Genomic DNA, 25,326 nt, shown 5'->3' with positions numbered 1-25,326 from the left:
CCACTGCATATAAGGCCTTTCGGGAAGACGGGTTACCCGCTAGCTATCTACAGTACGCGTCGTTAGAAAGGCGAATGAAGAGTCTAATGAAAGCCAAAAAACGCAGTTATTGGCGCCGGTTCGTCGACGGGTTAACGAGAGAAACAGCGATGAGCACTCTTTGGGGTACGGCTCGACGTATGCGTAACCGTAATAGTACCAACGAGAGCGTGGAATATTCAAACCGTTGGATATTCGCTTTCGCCAAGAAGATCTGTCCGGACTCTGTCCCGGTACAGAAAACGTACCGCGCCGCGTCTCCTCACGATACCGCGAACGAAACACCGTTTTCGATGGTGGAGTTCTCACTTGCTCTCTTATCGTGCAACAAAAACGCCCCAGGGTTAGACAGAATCAAATTCAACTTGCTGAAGAATCTGCCTGACACTGCAAAAAGGCGCTTGTTGAATTTATTTAACAAGTTTCTTGAGGGTAACATTGTCCCTTATGAATGGAGGCAAGTGAAGGTCATCGCCATCCAAAAACCAGGAAAACCAGCCTCCGACCACAACTCGTATCGGCCGATTGCAATGCTGTCCTGTATTCGTAAGTTGTTCGAGAAAATGATCTTGTTTCGCCTCGACAATTGGGTTGAAGCAAATGGCTTACTGTTAGATACACAATTTGGCTTCCGCAATGGCAAAGGGACGAACGATTGCCTTGCGTTGCTTTCTACAGAAATCCAAATGGCCTATGCTAACAAAGAGCAGATGGCATCAGTCTTCTTGGATATTAAGGGGGCTTTTGACTCAGTTTCTATCAACATTCTGTCAGAGAAGCTGCACCAGCATGGTCTTTCACCAATTTTAAATAACTTTTTGCTAAACCTGTTGTCTGAAAAGCACATGAACTTTTCGCATGCCGATTTAACAACATCGCGATTTAGCTACATGGGTCTTCCCCAGGGCTCATGTCTAAGTCCCCTACTCTACAATTTTTACGTGAATGACATTGACGATTGTCTTGCCAATTCATGCACGCTAAGGCAACTTGCAGACGACGGCGTGGTCTCTGTTACAGGGCCCAAAGCTGCCGACTTGCAAGGACCATTACAAAATACCTTGGACAATTTGTCTGCTTGGGCTCTTCAGCTGGGTATTGAGTTCTCCACGGAGAAAATTGAGTTGGTTGTTTTTTCTAGGAAGCGTGAGCCGGCGCAACTCCAGCTTCTATTAATGGGTTCAACGATCAACCAGGTTTTCACATTTAAATATCTTGGGGTCTGGTTCGACTCTAAAGGTACCTGGGGATGTCACATTAGGTATCTGAAACAGAAATGCCAACAAAGGATCAATTTTCTCCGAACAATAACTGGAACATGGTGGGGTGCTCACCCAGGAGACCTGATCAGGTTATACCAAACAACGATATTGTCGGTGATGGAGTACGGGTGTTTCTGTTTCCGCTCCGCTGCGAACATACACTTCATCAAACTGGAGAGAATCCAGTATCGTTGCTTGCGCATTGCCTTGGGTTGCATGCACTCGACCCATACAATGAGTGTCGAAGTGCTGGCGGGCGTTCTTCCGCTAAGAAATCGATTTTGGGAACTCTCATATCGATTGCTCATCCGATGCGACATTCTGAACCCGTTGGTGATTGAAAACTTCGAGAGGCTCGTCGAGCTTAATTCTCAAACCCGATTTATGGCCTTGTACTTCGACTACATGGCACAGAGCATTAATCCTTCTTCATATACTCCCAACCGTGTTCGTTTCCTAGATACTTCTGATTCTACTGTATTCTTCGACACATCCATGAAGGAAGAGATTCGTGGAATCCCGGACCATACGCGCCCGCAAGTGATCCCCAATATATTTTATAATAAATTCCGAGCAGTCGACTGTGACAAAATGTTCTACACTGACGGATCAAATCTCGATGGGTCCACTGGCTTCGGTATCTTCAACAATACTATCACCGCTTCATTCAAGCTCAATGATCCCGCTTCAGTTTACGTCGCAGAGTTAACTGCAATTCAGTACACCCTTGGGATCATCGACACTCTGCCCACAGATCACTACTTCATCATTTCGGACAGCCTCAGCTCTATCGAGGCTCTTCGTTCGATGAAGCCCAAAAAGCAATTCCCATATTTCCTGGGGAAGATACGGGAGTCCTTGTGTACGTTATCTGAAAAATCTTACCAGATTACCTTTGTTTGGGTCCCCTCTCATTGTTCTATCCCGGGCAATGAAAAGGCCGACTCATTAGCAAAGGTGGGTGCATTAAATGGTGACATATACGAAAGACCAATCTGCTTCAACGAATTTTTTAGTATTTGTCGTCAAAGGACACTCAACAGCTGGCAAACCTCGTGGAGCAATGGTGAACTTGGACGATGGCTACATTCCATTATCCCAAAGGTATCAACGAAGCCTTGGTTCAGGGGGATGGATGTGGGTCGGGATTTTATTCGTGTAATGTCCCGACTTATGTCCAACCACTACACCTTAGATGCGCATTTGCGGCGTATTGGGCTTGCGGAGAGTAGTCTGTGCGCTTGTGACGAGGGCTATCACGACATCGAGCACGTTGTCTGGGTATGCGCCGGGTATTGTGACGCCAGGTCTCAGTTAAAGGATTCCCTTCGGGCCCGAGGTAGACCACCCAATGTCCCAGTCCGAGATATGCTGGCAAATCGTGATTTCCCCTATATGTCCCTTATTTATACTTTCATAAAAACGATAAATATCCCAATTTAGCCCCTCTCTTTTTATTTCTCGTTTTTAGAAGTTTCCTCTTGCCTTGTGGAACCGATAAGCTCCAGACTGCCACTATGTAACCGCCGTCGCCCTTATCACTACGGAATCTGAAGCGAGAGCGACTCGAGGTCCGATGACTTTTGAAGGATTCCTCGCGGGTCCGAAGAATACCATCCGACAATCCGACCTACTAGACTGAGGCGCTAATTGGTTTCGCTGATCTCCCGTTTGTCCGAAAGTTGCAAGTTTTGCTCTTCTCTCCCGGTCACCATCTACGCATTCTCTCCCCTGTCCTTGATACAACTGCTTCTACACCGATTTTGGAAATAATCCCCCCTCTGAATATCTTGATCAAGCATAAGTCTCCGATAAAAAATCAAATTTGTATTCCATATTCCTAGTTTTAAGATATTTGTAATTTTACCTCTTTGTTAAAACTATTGTCCCCCATCTTGTAAATAGAATTGTATCCCTAGTTTTAAAACACCGGTGAAATTTTTCATAAATATTTGTTCCCCCTTTTGTGTACCAAACTATATTGTTAGTTTTAAGATAACTGTAAATATTTCCTGAAAACTATTACTATTGAATTCCTTGTTTTAAAATTTTCCATAAAAAATTTTTTTTGCCCCCTATCTTGTATATAGAATCTTATTTCTAGTCTTAAGATAGCTGTAAAATTTTTCTCTTTCATAAAAAAAATATTTCAACATTGTAACCTCCTAGTTTTAAAATATCCAAGATGTTAAAACAAAAGAATTTGGCACCGCCAAGCTAACGCATTTGTGCCTATTAAATAAACGAAATGAACAAAAAAAAATATGAAAATTTATCGTGAGATGGCTGAATTATATGCGTTTAAAATTGGATCACTTTTCGTTACATACCATTTTTGTAGAATTTGCAACGTGCATCCCTATATCGAAAACAAAGACGTAGTCCTACGTCAAAAAATGTAATTCTATAACATTGAGTAGAAAGAATAATATACAGAACAATAGAATCTTATTGGGAAATCAACAAGTAGAAAAGTGTGACAGAATAAGAGATCTAGGAGTTATTATAGATTTCAAAATAACATTCATAGATCATTATAACACAATAATTAACAAAGCAAACAGAACACTAGGTTTTATTAATTGCTTCAGCTATAATTTCCAAGATCCCTACACAATAAAAACATTATATGTAGCCTATGTGCGTTCAACACTAGAATATTGTAGTATAGTTTGGTCGCCTTTTTCAGCAACGCATGCAAACCGGATAGAATCAGTACAAAAGTAGTTTTTGATGTTCACTCTTCGTAAACTAGGTTGAACTGGACTACATTGGCCATCTTATGAAGGACGGTGCATGCTAATTGACATCCAAACCTTGAAAGATCGTCTTCAATTTTCTATGGTAGGTATCATTTGTAAACGACATTGTATCACATCGTATTGATCCAATCGAACTATTATCGAAACTAAATTTTTATGCTCCTTCTCGACAACTACGTAACCGCTGCATCTTTTGTACAATTCGCCATCGTACTAACTATGCCTAGTTTGGCCATTTAAACCAAATGATGAATATTTACAACCAGCATTGCGAAAGCATTGACTTCACCAAGGTGCTTAGAGTTCTAAGGTGATTCGTCTTTGGCAGGTGGTAGGTGATGAGTGAGGTAAGCGTGCAGCAGGATGCGGGGAAGAAAAATGACAGCGAACAACTTTGTTTGCCAACTGAAATCCAAGCAAACATAGGGAGAGAACTAGTAAACAATGTTGTTAGCGTTTCTAAAACCAACATGGCTGATCGGCATTTTTGAGGATCGTATCACCTGAGAATAAAAACTCCTAACTTCACTATGTCGAAAACAAAACATAAACAGCAGTTTAAAGTAAACCAAAATTTTAACTAGTGTTAAGTTAGTTTAATAATTATTGTAAGAAACCAGTCTACATCTGATTGACGACTTGAAATAAACAAAATAAACAAATTGAAGTCAAAGACATTGTAACATTGATTGAACACTACACATGCTAGTGTCGGGTTTTTTTGCCATAATTAGTACGAGACACGGGAAGACGGACAAAAAAGTAGGAACGAAGGTTTCGGAGGCGAATATCAATGTTGAGAAGACGGAGTAAATCAGGGCAGTCGATGCAAGACAATAACAGGTCAGACAAAAGACGCTTTGGCCACATTACGGTGCAAGTGTTTCAAGACCAATGCGGTTGCAACGATCTTCGCATCTGCACAGTGGCTCAAAACAGCGTTTAGAGGTACTTAATTCATTGGAGTCAAAACTGTTCATATTAGCGATTTTACATATTCTACAATGTTTGTGTGTGTAAAAAGCGCCATCTTTTGGCAACATTGTTGTTTAAAAAAATTGATCATAGTAGGCTATAAAAAATTTAACTTTTGAACCGAAAGAGATAGCGCTTGGCCGTCTTCGACAAAGTTGTAGAGGAGAGTATTTTCATAAATTTTGCAGAAGACATATTGTCTCTATCACTCACAGTTATTGAGTTATAAGATATTTTCTATGATGAAGTCCTACAATTCTTATTTTTACTTATAACTTTTTTGTTTCTGATTTTTCGCGTTAACAATGTTCGAAGGTATTTTTTATCATTACAAAACACACAACTTTTTTGAAGAAACAAAATAGCTGTGAATGCTCACAAAACTACTCTCAAGGAACTCCTACCAGCACATAGATATATGTCGCTCGTACAAACATATAGATAAATAGTACCAATAACAGAGTTACTCCAACTTAACCAATTCACAAGGTTGCGAAAGAAAAATATTTATAGGTTGTTGGATAAAAACAATGTTTTAGAAATGGGAGTACTCCCTTAAGAAAAGTGAAGGTGGTAGCCGATTTATAGATCATGGAACTTAGCTAAAGACACCTAATCACGAAAACATCAACGAGAGCTAATAAATACTTTTGTTTACTATTTTTCTGTTTAGGACCAAGGTGTGGCGCCTCACCCATTTTTTTTAATGGTCGTGGAAATCGGATGATTTTTTTAAGGCAGAAGCCATTTTAGATACCTGTCGCAATTGATAAAAAGTATTTCATCATATACTGTATGGTCTATTTTGATGCAGGATTGATTTTTGGAAATGTGCGGCATCTCTCCCCAAATTACCCTAAGAGACTCAGTCCTCCGGTTCTCGGTTAAAAAGTTGATTTCCAGAGTGATTGCATAATCTTTCTATAGGAGAAAAGCAAAAAATGTTAAAGACCCCCTGGTAAAACATTTCAAATTTAGTCTCAAATGAAAGAGGAGTATCTAAACGTTCGATTAGTGAGTACTTCGGTGATAATGATTTTTTGTCTAAATATTGTTCTATCAGAAACACCGTGTATACCGTGACTTATGAAATTCTTATGTGCTTTTCCTCGGTTATCTACAATTGAAGGCTCTATCAAAAGCAGTAGCGTTCTTGGTGGCAAACATTGAACTACATTTCGATGGACCGTTAATGTGTTCTTTGTGATAAAGTTACATAGTTTGGTAAAATTTCAAATTTCCCTATCGCCACATTTCGTCCCAAAATGTCCAACCTCTCCCCCTCGCTCTTCCACCATATAAAGCTACGTCATTTATGAATGAACCCTTGTGAGAAAAATTTAGAATCATGTATCCTCTCCTGAGATATAAAATTAGTGCAGGTGCATGCATGGTTCCAGACTGGAACATTCAGTACAATACAAAGCTTTAGCGTTATCTGGATCCAGGTTAGTTTACACAATACACATTTTGCTATGAATCATGCCGAAAGGCCAAAAATACTCACGTATACCAACCAATCCCAACTGAAATCAAGCCAACTGTAACAGCAGCACTGATACCGCCTATAAGTGCCACAATATACATTGCCATAGCTCCGTCCATCTCCACGGGTCGTTGAACGACCCCATTAACTCTCTGCGGCAACAAATTTTCCTCTATGCGCTGTTCTTTATATCTTAATTTGTTGTCCACAATTTGATGTTTGTTCACTGGATAGATTGGATGTTTAGGCTTAATAACTTGAGGCGAAGGTGGAAGATTTGCATGAGGATCAATGGTCTCTCTACCGTGAATGTTTTCTAGCTCAACATTGTTTCCACCTTCCGAGTCAGTACTGAACATTTGGTCGTAAAATCGTGGATCACTTGGATCAACTGCAAATTCGATAGGTTTATTTAGATCAGCGTCATTTTTCAGTGGCAGTTGATAGGTGAATGCAGGTCGAACATTTTCCTCCAATTCAGGTCTTTGTAAAATGTTTCTATTCAATTGGAATCGTTGTAGATGTTCCAAGAAACGGCGGCGAGCTTGTTCTTCAATCAGTTCATTAATAGTTTTTAGAAACTCTGGTGCTTCTCGTCCATCTACAAATACACGACAATTACTATGACAATAAAAATTTTCCATTTCCATAGTTACCATTAGCAACCCATGCTGAGTTTCCTACTTGACTTGGTTTGGTCCTTCGCAGCCCTGTAAAGAAAAGAAAATAGTTATGAATTTTTAATATCAATAGCTTAATACTTGTCAACAACAACAGTGCAGCTCGTAAGCGTTGCTCAAAACAATGGAAATCAAAATCAGTCCCTTCGTTCGATCCGGTCACAAAACTTGATAGCTCCTGGTTTACCTGGAGTTTTGCAACTGCAACAGACTTTTTCAAAATCAGTCGTTCTCAAGACTGTCTACACTACCCGTTAAAAGTTTGTAATAGCTTCAATAAGTATTGCAACACCCATATTGAATATTGCGAAAAGTTTAGCATCACATAGGAAAGGAGGAATTCATCGTGCAGTATCACGAAATTCTGTTAATCTACATATTTATTCTCTCAAAGAAAGTTGTTCTTCAAGCCAAGGAGATCGGCAGGTTAACATTTTAGTTTGGAATTATGTGACTACATGGCGCTAGTGTACGTGCGAAGTGGTGCACTGTAACCTTCTTCATCCTAGTTTTCTAAAGGCCTAGACGGGCCGTGTCTTCTACAAAATCTTTCAAACAGCCATGACCATGTATATGACAATCGCTTCAATTTCAAACTCTTTCACCACGTAGCGCTAGTGTACATGTAAAATAATAATTTTTTTAACAAATTTTATCTGGTGGTCCTGATTTCCCAGATTTGTGCTCTCTGCGATCTGTTTGATTCGAAACTATATCATCACACAGAGCTAGTCTACATACATATGAAGCATTGTATTTTTAACTTGAATTACACGGTACTTCAAAAAACAAACATTGAATGAACTTTTCAAGCGACCTAGGATAGGTTCTAGGTTCATCTTGTTAAATGCAACAACTACGTGTGACCAGTTTAATATATTGATTTATAACAAAAAGAAAACATTTTCTGGGACCATCGGCACCAAAAGTTAGCCAAGTTGTGAATTTTAACAGATTTTCGATTTTTTAACAAAGGGAAGGGAAAATAAGCCTTTCCAACTATATGCTACATTAGGGTGACCATATCAGACGAGTAAAAAATCAGGACAGTCGAAAGAGTACTGCTTCCCCCCGCTACCTCTCAATCGACATTGCCACGCCTCAATGCATTACCTGAGCCGTGGATCTTTTAATATTATCAATGTGTAAATAAAAATAAATAATTCGAATTGGGGGTAGGCGTAGCGTAGTTGGTAAATCGATTGCTTTGTGCGCAGCGCACCTGGGTTCGAGCCCCGACCCCGCACATAGGGTTAGAAATTTTCATAAGAGATTTTTCTAACCCGAAGAGGCGAATGACCTTAAGGTTAAAACCTCTATGATCGAAATAAAAAAAATTTTATTGTGTATCCATCGGATCCTGTGCACGCGCTTTGTTACTTTGCGTAAAGCTCTTATTTCTTATTGAAGATCGATTTATTTCATTGCCTCTTGTTGCTTGTGGATCACTTCGTCCGCTTTCTCTCGGTTTATCGTTTTCGTTCATGCTATCCTCGCTGTTAGTGTTCTATGGACTTTCACGATTACCTGGTTTGAGTTGTTTGTGGGGCCTACGGGTCACGATTGCGTATCCGTGTTCTTTATTATTTACTTTATTATCGGTGGTGCTAGCAGTTGATTGGGAAGTAATAGGAGCATCACAATGATCGGACACGCTGTGCGTAGGTTCTGTTGTTGCAGTATTCTTGGGTGCCTGAGCTGCAACTCCATTAATTTGTGATTTAGTTGATGTTGATGAAGGCCTGTGTGATGGGTATGCTTGCAGTTGATATTGCTTCGTTAGAGGTTTGTGTACATGGTTTCTCGTAGTGTGTCTTCTTGTGTAACAACGTAGGGCACGCAGGGATCTGTCCTTCATACGTGCACAGCGTGATTTGAGATTCGGTCACGCGTTTTGCTTTGAATTGAAAGTTTAGATATGACGGAATAGGTTCCGTCACTCGCATTTTCACGAAAGAAACACCGTTGGAAATACCTAGAAAAAATTTCTCCTGGTTTCAAACTTAAATCTTACGTATTCCGACATGATGGTTGTAATAAATTTATTAATAGTACCCAGGTGTAGATCGTGCAGACGCATATCAATCTTATCATTGTCAATATATACGGTCCTAACATTATCATGCTCAACGACGTATTGCATGTTGTCTTCCATAGCGTAGCTTTCCGTTATGGCTAAAGTTTTAATCGTTATCAGTAACGAGAGTGTGGTGGGCTTGTATAACGACGACTTCCGTTAGTCTGAACTGCATTTGCAAATTTGCTGTTGAATTTTGCGGTTGAGTTTCAAACATCTTAAAATGAATGATCGATATCGCACCGATGAAAGTAACGGTGCTCTATTGTTCACACTGGCTTGGGACGAGTTTTATTATTCGATTGCTTTGATTGTTTATAATACTGGTACGGTACATATAGACAGCAGATTTTATGTAGAAACGCTCGTTTGATTCACTGCACTATTAACAAGCAGAGCGACTGAATAGGTACTGGTATCGACCCTGTAGTAATCCCATGATCCCCAGCTCGAGAGAGCACTCAATGAAATTTTTCCATGATAGTTAATATTTTTCTTTTTATGGAATGGATTTCCAGTAAGACGAACATAAGTGAACACAAGTAGAAGCAGAAGCACCAAAACGCCGATGTGTCTTTTTAGAGGTACCAAAGGGAATTCTGCGGGTCCCGGATTGAAAGGCGATTTGAGCCACGAAGAAGTGCTGATAACCATTGTTTCATCGATATTGACCACTCTTGAGAGATTAAAAAAACCATCGGAAGGTACGAGGGGGAGATTCGACTGTATTAAGTTTTGTTTGTCGCATTCCAATGGAGGATGAGTATACAATGCAGTTATGATTGCGGTCGGTTGGGTAACTGCGATCTGGAGCATAGTGAAAAGCGAAGACTGAATCAATAGAAATTTGTTAGGCTTCCAGGAGAAAAACCAGGACAAATCAAGCATTTTCCTCGACTTCCCAGGACACCAGGACAGTCAATGCAAAACCAGGACATGTCCTCGGAAATCAGGACGTATAGTCACCCACCCACTATATTATGCTATTTCGAAGGAAATATTATCTTTTTTGGATTATTTCGTGAAAAATATGCAATATGCGGTTATTTTGAAAGTGCATTTTTCGAGTCCATACGTGAGAATTCCTAATTTGCGAAAAATTGGACGTGTATTTAAATGTCTCTTCTGGGGTGACAAGTTTGAAGGTCACAAAACCTAACTATAATTGATCTTTACCTTGACTAATTAACAAGCATCATGCAGTAACGAAACCCTAACGACTTACCTTTCAATATAGGTGCCTCTTTTCAAAATTTCGGAACAAAAATCATTTGAACGCCTATATCTTTTGTTGTGCTGAATGGAATTAATCAATTTCTTCGGCATTTGGTCGAAAATATGTGTAACAATGTTGTATTAAATTTTGGAATATGTTGGATATTCATCATCAACGGAAAAATAGAGTTTTAAACAAATTTTCGAAACGACTCGTAAAAAGTGAAAATTTTCAATACAGGTTCGCACAGATTTATTTTCTATTATCATTCGTATTTGGCTGGTTGGAGCGAACAGGGGGCTGTACAATACCGAGAAAGAAATATTTGTGAGCTGTACACGCTTGGTTTGTGTCGTTACGTGCTACGATCAGAGGTATCATTTTCATTTCCTATGGGTGGAAGATGGCATACACACGAAAAAATCGATTTTAAATCATTTGACCGACGCTCGTTCGTGATTGGTTCCTTCTAATTTCATGCAGCGAGTCGCATATTTTGACCATTAAGAATAGTGATTTCAGCCGGTTTTAGTAAGTTCACTTGTCAAATTTCCGCAGACTGTATGTGATCACCGGGAAATAACGTGATTATTAGGATACATCTCCCTGAATTAATTTGTGCAGCTCCGTGCTGGTTAGAGTTTCGTCGCGGTGCGGATGTGGGCGGTAAATGAATTGTCCGCACCGCAACCGCAAAAAAATTATAAAACCGCACCGCTTACCGCTACCGCAATTTATTTACCGCACCGCATCGCGCGGTAATGCGGTAAAACTTTTATATTTTTGAAAATAGTGTTAAAAAATTGTGCAAACCATATATAATAAAATGTTATTCTTATTCACACGAAATTTAACTTTAAGAGACTCCTCAGAATGAATGTTTATGAAAAAATCAACTTTTGTGTTTTCTATTAAAAAAATTCCGTACATTTTAAGGCAAACATTATACATTCAAAAACGTTCTACTGCAGTAATAGGAAAACTTTTATTTTAGCAACCCTTCAGTTAATTGAAAAATGTGGAATAAAAATGTAATAAGAAATGAAGTTGCATATTTTTTTCTTTAAATTTTCATATTTTCAATGTTTTTGACATATGAAAATGAAACGGATGATTATCGCATTTACGTAGTAAAAACCACCTTTCATTCTTAAAGGAATCTCACCAAAAAAAATAAAGTCGAAATACCAGTACTTCTATATAGTAGCGCATATATTCCAATACAGTGAAATAAAAACATATTGTATTTCATCAATAAGAACGACGCCATATTTGACGAAAAAAAATGCTCTATACATTACATCTAAGCAGGAGTCCGGTCTCAACCGGTACAGAATTATTGAACATTAGAAAAACTGCAAAAAATGTAAATGTAAAATGGTTTTTAAAAATAGGGGGTTTTACGGACAAAATATCCCAAAACTCTAACTTCCGCATTCTTCAAGAAACAGATGTATTCTCATTTAAAAACTAAAATTGCTCCCTTTAAAAATGTATGAAGTGTAATTTTCTAAAGGCTAGTTCGAAAGTTCTAGCATTTAATGTATTATCCTATTCCCAAAGAGCGAATGGCAAAAACTTCAATTGAAGTGAACCGGAGTCAAACTATGTGGTATTTGGCAAAAAAGCTTCATAAAAGCAACAAAATAGTCTTAACTGAAAAATATTAGGACTTAATTTGGTAGAAAATTATAGTAAATTTGAATGGAAGTACGCAAAAAAAGTTATGTAGCATACTTTTTGAGAAAGAGTCCAATAAAATTGACAGCAGAAAATTCACATTGAATTTACACAGCAATCAAAGAAGATAGAAATACGATGTTGATGAACGAATGATAGAATAATCATCCTAATTTGGATCCCTCCTTATTTTGGACGCTTTCATACATTTGTGTCCTTTACTGCCAATTACTCCAAATTCGTTTGGTTTGATGAAGAGGGTTGTGTTTAAGTCCTAGCATAATTAATTCATCTCTAATTGCATTAAATTAGTCAAAATTCACAGTTGAAAAATTGATATCGAAAACGATTCATAATTCCACGATTTCCAACAGAAATCGGGAGAAGTGATGCACTTTTAAATAGAATTTAAGAGTACAAATTTATTGTTTTAAATGATCTAATAATTTTGTCTCTATTGGGTTCTTGAATTTTATGTATTTGAAATGGTTAGTTTGTGAAGTTTTACTTAGAAGTATAAAATAACTCGTCCAAAATATGGCGTAAAAATAATAGCGTCAAAATATTTCGGACACAGCTAGATTTTCTTTCGTTATAGCAGTCTGTTTATCAATTTAGAATAATCAAAATTATTACTTTATCAATTTTTTTTTCGGTGCGGTTGCGGTAAAACCGCGCTGTAAAAGCTCTTTCCCGCACCGCATCTGCGGGAAAAAGTATCTAAGCAGGACCAATTCTATCGAAAATCCCACCAGGATAAACAGCGCTATCAAACTCCAAAGAATTAAATTTGAAAATCTTTTCGTTCGCTAACTATTAGATGCATACATAACCGTCGACCAAGAATTAAATTTGAAAATCTTTTCATCTCCCAACTAGTCTTTTTATTTCCGCCGGGTCGAAATTAGCACACATAAACGGAAAAACCCGATTTTCAATCATTTAACTGAAGATCATTCTTTATTGGTTCCCGTTAATTACATGCACCAAGCGGCAAATCTTGAATTTTTGTTCGAAGCTCCTCCTCTTTATCAAGCGAAGCAAAACGGATTTCATTCGATGGCCTGCCCATTTGGCTTCGAACGCAAACTGAACCGATTACAAACACATTACAGGTAAGGGGTACTTTACGAGGGACGCAAGTGTTGATTTTCTTTCCTTTCGATGGCCAGCCCCTTTGGCTTCGAAAGTAAACTGAACCGAGCACAAAGCCAGGGGCGGCATTACGCATCTCGATTCGATCAAAATTCTATCGATTCGACCTTGTCACGCATTATATATTTCGAACCGAGCTCGAAAGTAAATTTTCGTTCGAGCTCGCTCGAAGAAGTACTAGATTATCGAGAAGTGTTGGCATTATGGAACCATAACAATCGAACCTCGAAAGCTACTCGAGTCGAACGTATTTGCTCGATAGTTTTATTGCTGTCCTTCGAGATTATGATTTGTGTTTTGACGTAGGACTTACGTCTTTCTTCACTATACTGGGTGTCATTTCAAAATTTTCAAAACGGATGCGTTACGTACACTTTGAACCTTAATAACTTTTCTCCTACTAAAGGAATTACTAATTTTGTTTCATAAATCGAAAGGAAAACGTTCAACGCTTGCTATTGATACCTTGTTTGCTATGTAAAACTTGTTTAAAAAGTTCAAAAACTACTTTTAATGCGAATCAACATTAATGCTAGAACCTATAAATATGGGTGTCACAGTTTTTCTTAAAGCCAGACGTGTCTAAGCCACAGAGCAGAACACACGTACGTGTGCTGCTCAGCGAGAAGCTGCATTTGGACTACCAACCAAATCATAGCTACTGCCTTATCGCTGCCAACCAAGAACTGTCGTCGCCCTGCGTGAAATTCATCGCTCTCAGAAGTGGACAGAGTTACTAATTCGCAAGCTGCTCTTCCAGTGCCTGGTCCGTGAGATTGCACAGCATTTCAAAACCGATCTCTTCCGGAGCTCAGCTGTAATGGCCCTCTAAGAAGCCAGCGAGGCCTGCCTGGTTAGTTTGTTGGAAGATACCAATCTGTGCGCTATCCATACCAAGCGAATAATCATCATGCCGAGCGGGAAACGGCGAAATAATATTCACAACAAACGGTTCTTATTAGGACCACAAAATCGTTCTCAGAAGAATTACAATTGAAATTTCCATTTCGTGCTTTGGAAAATGACTTCCCTCTTATCGGGTTAGTTATTTTCTATAATAATATCCGAAAAATGTACGATAAAACTAATAAACTGACCAATTGGACGGAAGCAAGAAAATACCTACAAAAATTTGAGTCAGAAAAGTGACATTGACGGAAAAATGCTTCGATCGTGTTCAAGTGTTTGGCAGCTGAAGTTGCCGATTTGTTTTCCAACGTCAATTATTGCGCTGTGCTGTACGGAACAAACAGATTTTTGCGCGATTCGTTGGGAAATAATCAAAACAATTGTGTAGTAGATTCCGTAGATTTTACCGTAAATTTTGATAGATTTTGTAAAAGCATTAATTAGCCTGCTTTGATTGGTGGTTTTTGCAAATCTTTCAAGAACATTAGTGAATGTGGCAACCCTGCTACTAAGCGAAAGCCACACCAAAAAGAATGATGAAAATATTTCCATTTGTCGCACAAAAGGATGGACATCCATCTGCACTAAGAAGTTTATAAAAGAGATCGCATTGCGATATACAATGCTCATTCGATGTGAGCTGCGAAAGGGGAATGTTCGTGTATGTACGCAGCGGAAGCGAATTCGGATAAGGTTCGAATCGTTAGAAAGGATTCTCGTCTGGTATCACCAAAATAGTTATTTGCAAACCGTTCTTTTTAGGATGAAAACATAATGGAGAAAGAATTGAATTAGAAAGTTCCATTTAACAACTTGCATTGAGTTTGTGCCTGTCAAGTCTGCTGTACTTTATCAGTGACATATAAACCAATGTTTATCGAATTAATCTACAAACTACTAAGCGAAAGCCACACCAAAAAGAATGATGAAAATATTTCCATTTGTCGCACAAAAGGATGGACTTCCATCTGCACTAAGAAGTTTATAAAAGAGATCGCATTGCAATATACAATGCTCATTCGATGTGATCTGCGAAAGGGGAATGTTCGTGTATGTACGCAGCAGAAGCGAATTCGGACAAGGTTCGAATCGTTAGAAAGGATTCTCGTTTGGTATCACCAAAAATAGTTATTTGCAAACCGTTCTTTTTAAGATGAAAACATAATGGAGAAAGAATTGAATTAGAAAGTTCCATTTAATAACTTGGATTGAGTTTGCGCCTGTCAAGTCTGCTGTTCTTTATCAGTGACATATAAACCAATGTTTATCGAATTAATCTACAAACTACTAAGCGAAAGCCACACCAAAAAGAATGATGAAAATATTTCCATTTGTCGCACAAAAGGATGGACTTCCATCTGCACTAAGAAGTTTATAAAAGAGATCGCATTGCAATATACAATGCTCATTCGATGTGATCTGCGAAAGGGGAATGTTCGTGTATGTACGCAGCAGAAGCGAATTCGGACAAGGTTCGAATCGTTAGAAAGGACTCTCGTTTGGTATCACCAAAAATAGTTATTTGCAAACCGTTCTTTTTAGGATGAAAACATAATGGAGAAAGAATTGAATTAGAAAGTTCCATTTAATAACTTGGATTGAGTTTGCGCCTGTCAAGTCTGCTGTACTTTATCAGTGACATATAAACCAATGTTTATCGAATTAATCTACAAACTACTAAGCGAAAGCCACACCAAAAAGAATGATGAAAATATTTCCATTTGTCGCACAAAAGGATGGACTTCCATCTGCACTAAGAAGTTTATAAAAGAGATCGCATTGCGATATACAATGCTCATTCGATGTGAGCTGCGAAAGGGGAATGTTCGTGTATGTACGCAGCAGAAGCGAATTCGGGCAAGGTTCGAGTTGTTAGAAAGGATTCTCGTCTGGTATCACCAAAAATAGTTATCTGAAAACCGTTGTTATTAGAATGAAAACATAATGAAGAAAGAATTGAATTAGAAAGTTCCATTTAATAACTTGGATTGAGTTTGCGCCTGTAAATTCTTCTGTACATGTACCAGTGATTCATATAAGCAAATGTTTTTCAAATTAATCTACAAACCCGTAAATTTTTGCAAGTCCTAGAAAATCAGTGAATGTGGCAATCTCATTCGACATGAAATTTCCAGTAAACATTCATTCAAAAAGTGCATTGGCTCAAATTATCCATGAATGTCATATGATATGCCCAAGTTTAGTCCTACGTCAACACCGCGGTTATGTCCCGGACATTACCCACTCCTAGTTTTTATTTCGGAATACTTAGAGGATATAAAATTACCAAAAGGTGTAAAAAGCTCCCACGTACTTTTTTTTTTTTTTTTTTTTTTTTTTAGATAGCCCGCCTCTTACCCCCACACCAAAAAGCTCACAAACGGAGCCCCCTGGTAGTGGACACATCAGTTCTCAGCGTACAAAAAAAAGGTCAGCACAACAAAACAAAGTTACGAATCGCGGAAACGCTGAGAACAAAAAAAAACAATTCGAGACCGACAAAACACAAAATTTGACAAGAAGCTACGGCGAGTACCCAGCGGAAAAGAATCCTTTTAAGGGTCCCATCGTAGCTTTGCAGGAAGCTCATAATAATTTAAATTTATTTATTACTTATTGCTATAAAAAATGCATTTATCAATTGTTTTTATTTAAAAAATGTTAACCAATTATAGCTAAAGGAATAAGCTCGATTGGTGGTGAACGAAGTTTATATTAAAAATTCTCCTATTTTATTTTTTAAAATTAGTTTCAATTTTGCTTGGAAACGAGTGCGACATGTTATTTGCTTTAAATCCGTAGGAAGCTGGTTGAATAACTTAGGTCCGATGAAAGAAATGCGTCTTTGACCAAGGTTCGTGGATACTCTGGAGTATAATAAATGATTGGCTTGTCTAGTGCTGTGAGCTCGAATGCCTGTTGTAAATTCTAGATTATTATGAGCAATAGTATTATGCAAAGCATTGTGGATGTACATTATTGTTTGGTAGTTAGTCAACCCAAGCAAAGGTAAAATGTTATGGGCATTATTATTGTATAACAAAATAGTAGGGTACATAAATGGTTTTTTATAAATAATTTTAAGACATCTGTTTTGAACCGTTTGTAGCTTTTTCAGATTCGAGATACTGGCACGGCCCCACACAGATACAAGGTAGTTCAGCAATGAGTGGATGTGCGCATAATAACATTTTAGAAGTACATGCTGGGGAACAAAAGAGCATACTTTACGCATAGCCCCACATAACGATGCAACTTTTCTCTCTATAGATGTTATATGCTCAATCCAGGAGAGTGTGGGGTCTAAGTGAAGTCCTAAATATTTGAAGCAGTTAGTTTCCTGGATTACAGACTGTCCCATTCTTGGGTCTGGATGCACGCCTATAGCTCTTCTAGATGAACGAAACAGCATATATTTAGTTTTTGATAGGTTCAAGGAAAGAAGGTTTTCGTTGAAATACGTCGTTAGTGTTTTTAAATCCGATTCAATGCCGCGTACAATATCCAGGCAGTTGTTGTTCGGGTAGAACAACGCGGTGTCATCCGCGAATAGACGAGGAATCCCTTTTAATCCGAGTCTACCTAGGTCATTGATATACAATAAAAATAACAGTGGCCCAATATTACTGCCTTGGGGCACTCCTATTTCTATTGGTCTATAAGAGCTACACGAGTCTCCAATAGATACGAATTGGTTCCTATGCGACAGATAGCTACGAATAATATGATTTGCCAATCCCCTGATACCATAGCATTCTAACTTCTTAAGCAGGATTGAGTGATCCAGAGTATCGAATGCTTTTTTTAGGTCCAGAAAAAGGGCACCAACAATTCTTTTGCTATCAATTTGACTAATGATGGAGTCAATTAGTTCGGTCATTGCAATTAAAGTGCTGCAGCCCTGTCTGAACCCATACTGGTAGTTGTAAATTATGTTGTGTTTGTTCAAAAACTCGAGTAGTCGAGTGATGAGCAATTTCTCAAGAATTTTATTGAAAACGCACAATGTTGAAATTGGTCTATAGTTGGAAGGTTGGTTTGGATCACCAGCTTTGAAAATTGGAATTACTCGGGCTATTTTTAAACAGTCTGGGTACCTGCCGGTTTGAATTATTAAATTAAAAGCTTTGGTTAGGATATTTGCAAAAGTGGTACAGTTACTCTTAAGAACACTAGCGGGGATCTTATCAGGACCACAACTGTTATTTTTTTCGAGGCCTTTAATCAAAAGGATCACTTCGTTTATGGTTGCAGGACGCAAGAAGATTGTTTCTTGGACGTGTTGTATATTTGTAATAGGATTTGAGTTGGGACTCGTGGGAATATTGTCAGACAAATTTTTGCCAATACTAGAGAAATATTCGTTGAAAACATTACATACTTCTTTAGTCTCAGTGACTCTGATATCATTGGAAATTAGGCTGATGGGAACATCCGACTTTGAACGACCAAAAATGGTATTAATATTTTTCCAAAGTTTTGAATGAGTTGTGTTGGATAGAAGGTTTTCAAAGTAGGCCTTTTTGCACCGCTTTTTCATTACATTTACTTTTTTAGTTATGTGTTGCAGAAGAGCTTTGAGGTTTTCATCATTGGGGTTATTTTTTACTCGTTTCAGATAATTACTTTTGATTTTAATCAGTGTCCACAAATCGAAATTGATCCAGGGGCAAAAAACGCCTTTACATTTAAAAGTTTTGGAGACCGTTCTAGTGTTTTCCGCAAGTAAAGAATTGTAGGTTGTGATGATATTTGAAAGACATACATCTACATCATCATACTTTGAGTTACACTATGTTATATCTACTTTTTTTGGAAAAAGTAATACTAAATATTGATAATAAATTATCTTACACCAAGTAATAATAAAAAAGTGTTAAAATAAATCGATGGAGCTCAGTGAAGACACCTTGACTTGTCTAATCGCTATTTGATGGATGTATAGAATCACAATCATTCTTGATTTCAAAGTGGTGATTTAAACAATTTTATATTCTAATTGATACATTTGTTCCCGACTATACCTCAATTATTTTCAATATCGCAATATAGCCTTGAATTCAATGCCATGATGTACGTTTTATACACCAACAGAATTAGGTGTTATATCGTCATTTGTATTAAATGCATGAAAATACAGAATATTATCTTCTATAGCAAAGAAATTTGAATTGAATTGAATTACTAACAAATTTGAATGGATCAGCAGATTGAAGATTATACCATCTACAATTTCTGGAAACACTTCATTTTGATTGTGTTCTTCCTATCTCTAGTTGTGTGCTATAACAGAATAATTAACTAACAAGTACACGGACAACCCTGCAAACACGAAAACGCATTTTGGTCTTGACTTCAACTAAAAATAGCTCTTTTTACGAACTAGTTTTTAAATTTTTTCGTCATCAATTGCTGAAAAAATTGTTGCTTTTGGAAGCTATCAGTTTCCTGAAAAACCCTGAAAATCAAAATTTTAATGCGAAATTAGCCATTTTTATTGAAAAGGGCAGTGCTCGCAATGATTATTTTCCAAAAGATTTGAGAAAAGCGGTTTCGAAGTTGTGTTGTTTTAAACAATTATTTCAACGCTTTTTCTTGAAAAGGGCGATACTAGCAGTGATACAATTCAAAGAAAACCAACAGTGAATATGTCCAGACTTGGTTTTATTTCCTATTTAAGAACTATTGTGTTTTTTACATCCTAGATTGCATGATTCAGTGATTGAAACCCAAAACTTCATAAAGTATTTGAAATTATTAAATTAAAATTTGTTTTTGCTATTGAAATTGACAAAATGATAGTATCGCCCCTTTGGTGATTGTTTACTTTTTCGGTCCCACCTATTAGCATTGAAGTATCGCCCTTACGTTTTTTTACAATAAGGCCATTACAAATCTTTTTTAAAAATTATGTCACCCCCCCCCCCCCTTCAAAATCGCTGAAAAAAATCAGGGGGCAAATAATTTTTTTAAAATAACTAAAATTCAAAAAAATTATCACGTTTTATAGAACAACAAGAGCTTCCATAGAGTTTTGCTTTTCGTAACTGAAAACTATTATGGTAGTTTTAGAAATTACCATCCCATGATAATTTTTATTTTGACCATTCTCGGGTAAATGTAAATGAGTAAAGTTTAAATGAGATCATCGATCCAGTCCAACATCAAATGAAAGTTTGCTGGTCGCGGAAGGAAGGACCCATCTGTGTATTATCAAACAAACATCTCATGGAAAGGCTAATACAGACCGACTTCTGAATCGATTCCTTTTAAACGCAACAGTCGATAGAGACATAATCGATCGTTGCATTCGAAAATAATTTCGATAAGGAAACAATCTGAATTCAAATCAGACTCATGGCGATTTATATGTGGTTTAATATTCAATATACATGAGCTTTACCGAAAGGTTTTTGACATTTAAAGATTTCATATGGGATCGTAGTGTTCATACCGTATTTCCGCAGCCATATGTGCGATTCTTATGAACTTGATCAGATCAAAATCTGCTACCAAACCTTCCATTTAAGGCTAAGCTTGTGAAAATCGAATAAGCCGTTTTCCAAGAAGCCGAAGAGACGTTAATTCTGAAATATTCCAAGAATCAGAAACATGCGAAATTTTCGAGATAGACGCTGGAATCAAAAGAACTTTGTCTGGCCATCAGCGATCAAGAATGCTCTAGCAAAGCTAAATATAGATCTTACAAATAATGGTATCATCGGCACTTACCGCAGGAAGAACCGGGAATTCATTATCGATGTCAATTTTTGTAGCCTTGGAGTAACCGGAAAGATGGACTGAAAAGTGTACGAGGATATATCCACAGCGACCACCAAGCGATCTGGTACAGCATTGATAACAGGACTATGAACTACACATGAATATGAATATGTGGGATATATATATATATATATATATATATATATATATATATATATATATATATATATATATATATATATATATATATATATATATATATATATATATATATATATATATATATATATATATATATATATATATATATATATATACGAGTGAAGATGGAAAACAACGATTTTTCACAGGAACGTGTCCGTTCACGTAGTACTAACAAGGGCGTGTAATGCGACCATACCAAGGGATGGGAAACCGAGAAACGGTCGCCGGGTGCAATACGACGATTATCGATCTACGTATAAGTTGCCTCCGAGCTTGGAGAAGAAGTCGGAGATCACTTCGGTTTCTCATCTGGCTCAGTTCAGAAGCTAGAAATCGCTCCGCTGCAATAGCAGGGCAAGTAATCAAATTTACCCGCGCGACACTTGGTCTCGTTGCAAAGGCAAAAATTGATTCCTTCTGCCTAGTGTGTGAAACGTGAACAAACAATGAGTGACAATGCAAAGCAAAAGTATATCACGATGCGGATAAACTGTGTTGCTGTTGACTACACGAAATATCCGGTAATACCACCAATTCATGAAGGGGAGCAAATGTTGAAGGTGAACTTGAAGTTCAACGTAGCTTGCGGTAATTTATGCGCCGCAATTCCGCCATTTACGTCATGCGGTACTGAATATGTTAAAAAACATTAGTCAAGCAGAATCATTCGCTTCCCAGAACAACATGAAACACGTCATCGAATGTAATGACATTTTATACAGTATCCCACCGTATATAGTTGTTGACAGTATTGAAATAAAGACACATGACCTGGCACCACGTACTAGTTCCTTCGCTATCAAACAAATCCTGTCAAAATACGGAGAGGTGAATAGTGTTAAGGAAGATACTTGGAGGAACTTCTTCCCAAGACTCCGCAACGGCGTTCGTGTGGTGAGAATGCGTCCGACAAAACCTATTCCCTCTTACTTGACTTTCACATGCAAATCACCTCATGGTGTTGAATATTCTCAACGAACACTAGTCACACACCTGTCAAAATTGTGATCATCCGCTACACCACGAGAAACCTTGCGCAGAGACTGCTAAAGAAATTCCACCTGATACGACCAAAGCCGGTATACAATCGTCGTATGTTAAACCACAACCAGTTGGTAAACCAACCACTGCAGACCGGGCATTCACAAACACCAGCTCAACAACGATCGGCCCCAGTACCACTAAACCAACTGCCATTACCAGCATCGAAGTAACAACGATTACAGCAAATGTTTCCAAACCAACAACCAACACCACCAATAAGGAATCTAATACCGATGAAGAAGGATTTACAATAGCGACCCGTAAGCACAAACAACAAATAAGAACATCCGACGATGAACAAGATGAATGCAGTACCGATGATGACATGGACGTAAACGAAAACGCGAGAGAAGACGGACCAAATGACCCCCAAGGTGCGCTCCACGGCTCAGTTGTGCTAACGCATTGAACCATGTCAAATATATTTAAAATTAAAACTGAAGTCAGAAAGCTCAAGGGAAGCGAGCTGCAAGAACCGCTCTCAACAAAGCAGTCAAGCTGTACAAGAAAGCCTTGCTACAAAGCCAACGCGAATTTCCTTAGGAGAGACCTACAAAGTTAGCATAACAAAGATAAAAGGCTCAGCTGCACCCCATGAAAGGTGCCCGGAAAGGATGGAGGTCACCATCGAAAGGTTTTCCCCACAACATAAATCTATTTTCGCCGTACAGTGAGGAGGATGATCACAAAGATGAAGATCGATTTACCAACAAACAGCTTATCGAGATGACGAAAGCCATAAAAGTGAAGCGATACATGAGAGCCCGGATATGTTCAAAACGATCCGATAATTGGAAGCGACAAAAGCTGATGTTGCTTCCGATGCCGGGACAACATGGAGATCTTTCAGCTTAGTCAATATATCCCTTGGTAATGTTAGAGAGAAGGAGTAATCCTGAACAAGCTAACGAAGTACGTGGACCGTGAGAACGGCATCTCATGTAATTCGGCTTCCTTATAGGCAGGTCTACAGTGAATTCCATCCAAACGGTTGTGGGAGCTGTGGAGACAGCAGAGATAAGGATATCGTTTTTGCGTGGTGGTTCCCTTAGACGTGAAGAATGCTTCAATAGTACTAGCTGGGAAGCAATCGCCCATTCTCTGTACAGCATGAGTAACTCTGCAGGATATTATAGAGCTACTTTCAGTACCGAACACTGATCTACGAGACAGACAAGGGAGAATCACAACTACAACTGACGTTCCTCGACTCGACGCTGTGGAACGCAGTGTACGATGGAGTATTGAAGCTGAACCTTCCCAGAGATATAACGATTTTCGGCTTCACGGATGATGTGGTGTTCCAAGTTATCGGACAATCGCTAGATGAGGAGACACTCGACACGGAGACGATTGCCCATCATAAAACAGAGTTGGTGATGACTAGCAGCCGAAAGACAGCGCGGTCGGAGAATATATCATCGACTTGAACTTTTAAAGTCACGACGATTATGTTAAGGGGAAGGCTGTCAGAGCAACCACAGCTTTACTTGAGGCGCCAGTGTACTGGGCACCACGAACCAGCTTGAATCGCCGGACCGAAGCATGTGAGCAGACTAGTTTCACCGTTAGGGACAAAATCGAGTAGGTCGAGTGAAGCACCAGCGGTGGGTCGTCGAGTTTTCAACGAACTGGAAGCAGCGAAACAGAAGCTATGCTCCATCCGGTATCGCCGAACCGTCCTCGCCAAGTACTGGTTGGCCCTTTGAGTAGGATTTATGGACTATGCGAGTAGATTGCGAAAAAACTGGGAGCTAAATGACTCACGCAACAGACATCGGTATCGGGAGAACTGTCGACGAGGAATTGAGATGGCTCGCGAAAACAGGAACTAAATGGTTCACAGAAACGGGAGCCAAATGGCTAACGGAAGTTCACCACTGCGATTAGCCGGATATGTGTTCGGAGCTAAGCCGCTCTAATGTATCATATTGTCTTAAGACTGAATCAACCTCCCCACGATATAACGCTTCGATGCAGTCTCGTGGAACAAAAGGAAGAAAAAAAGTAAAGTCGAGTTTCAGAGTGATTCCATAGTTCCATAGTAAAAAGTCGAGTTTCAGAGTGATTCCATAGTCTTCCTTATATGAAAAAGGCAAAAAATGAACTGATGATTGCTATACATTTCATAAATCCGTACGACTATCAAATGAATTTCTCTGATGTGCAACAAGATGCAGAAAAATGCAAAGATTTCGAAGATGTACACGGAACCGAGCCGAATTACTATCATGTACCAAACAAACAAATCTACAAGTCTTCAAGCACAAGCGATAAACTAAAGCTGATGTTTCCACTAGAGTTCGAAAAAGTATAGTAGGGTAGACGTGCCCTTATTCATCTCATTAGTCACGATGTCACACTATTTCGCTGATAGCTCAGCCCTCACTGGTTGGATTGCTCTTAAATAGGCATCAACATCTTTGCTTCGTTCTTAAGAAGCAGATCAGTAAAAAATCTGGCTTGGAAAATGTAAATTACTCGCGTTAGAGCGAAGCGAAAAGTCGAGTACAACGCACCCTTATTCATCCTATCATTTGAGCTAATGCGTTGAATAGAGATAGCAGACACTGCTCTAACTAATGTGTTCAAATGGGTGGGATGAATAGAGGTGCTAAGATGAATTAGGGCACAGTAACCCTATGCACAAGATGTACGTTCGCCAGGATACTGTATACGAAATATGCAATAGAAAAAAATATCAGAGATAACCATACCTGAGATGAATAATTCCATTGACGCACACTTTACCTTGGATTCATTCCAGAATGTTTTCCAAAAGTCCATAAGTGAAATGTTGCAATCCTGTTTCTGTACATTGTTATCAAGCAGGTTCACCTTTGGCCGATTTTCATGCCTTGTGTGTACAGTCGGTCCATGTGCCGCCACAACGGAACGAAAACTATTCAAGCACCAAAAGTTAATACCTTAAAGTACTCTTAAATGTTTACATTAAGTTCTTAGAGAACTTTCAAGCTTTTATTGGGAATTTAGAAATTTCACTGTTCGGAAAATTATTTAAAACGAAAACTTTAGCATCCCTTTCCTATGTGAACTTTTGATTGATTCAGCAATGTTTGCTTGAATTTTTCTAGTAAAACAAATAGCTCAACG

At 38.4% G+C, this 25,326-nt stretch overlaps 1 protein-coding gene across 2 annotated transcripts in view; it reads right to left on the bottom strand.

Moving 5' to 3' along the window:
* The window catches only part of LOC131682803 (uncharacterized), a 246,948-nt gene that overhangs the window by 102,534 nt on the left and 119,088 nt on the right, over positions 1-25,326 (bottom strand). For both annotated transcript variants that reach the window (XM_058964559.1, XM_058964560.1), the window contains exons 3-4: positions 7,181-7,234; positions 6,546-7,125 (exon numbers count right to left, since the gene is read on the bottom strand). In XM_058964559.1, coding sequence (XP_058820542.1) covers positions 6,546-7,125; positions 7,181-7,234 — 634 coding nt within the window. The remainder of the gene's footprint in view (positions 1-6,545; positions 7,126-7,180; positions 7,235-25,326) is intronic.

This window comes from Topomyia yanbarensis, chromosome 2, assembly GCF_030247195.1.
Source record: "Topomyia yanbarensis strain Yona2022 chromosome 2, ASM3024719v1, whole genome shotgun sequence".
In the NCBI taxonomy this organism is placed as follows: Eukaryota; Metazoa; Arthropoda; class Insecta; order Diptera; family Culicidae; genus Topomyia; species Topomyia yanbarensis.
Note: the sequence above shows the minus strand (reverse complement) of the source record. Positions and strands in the feature narration are given on the sequence as shown.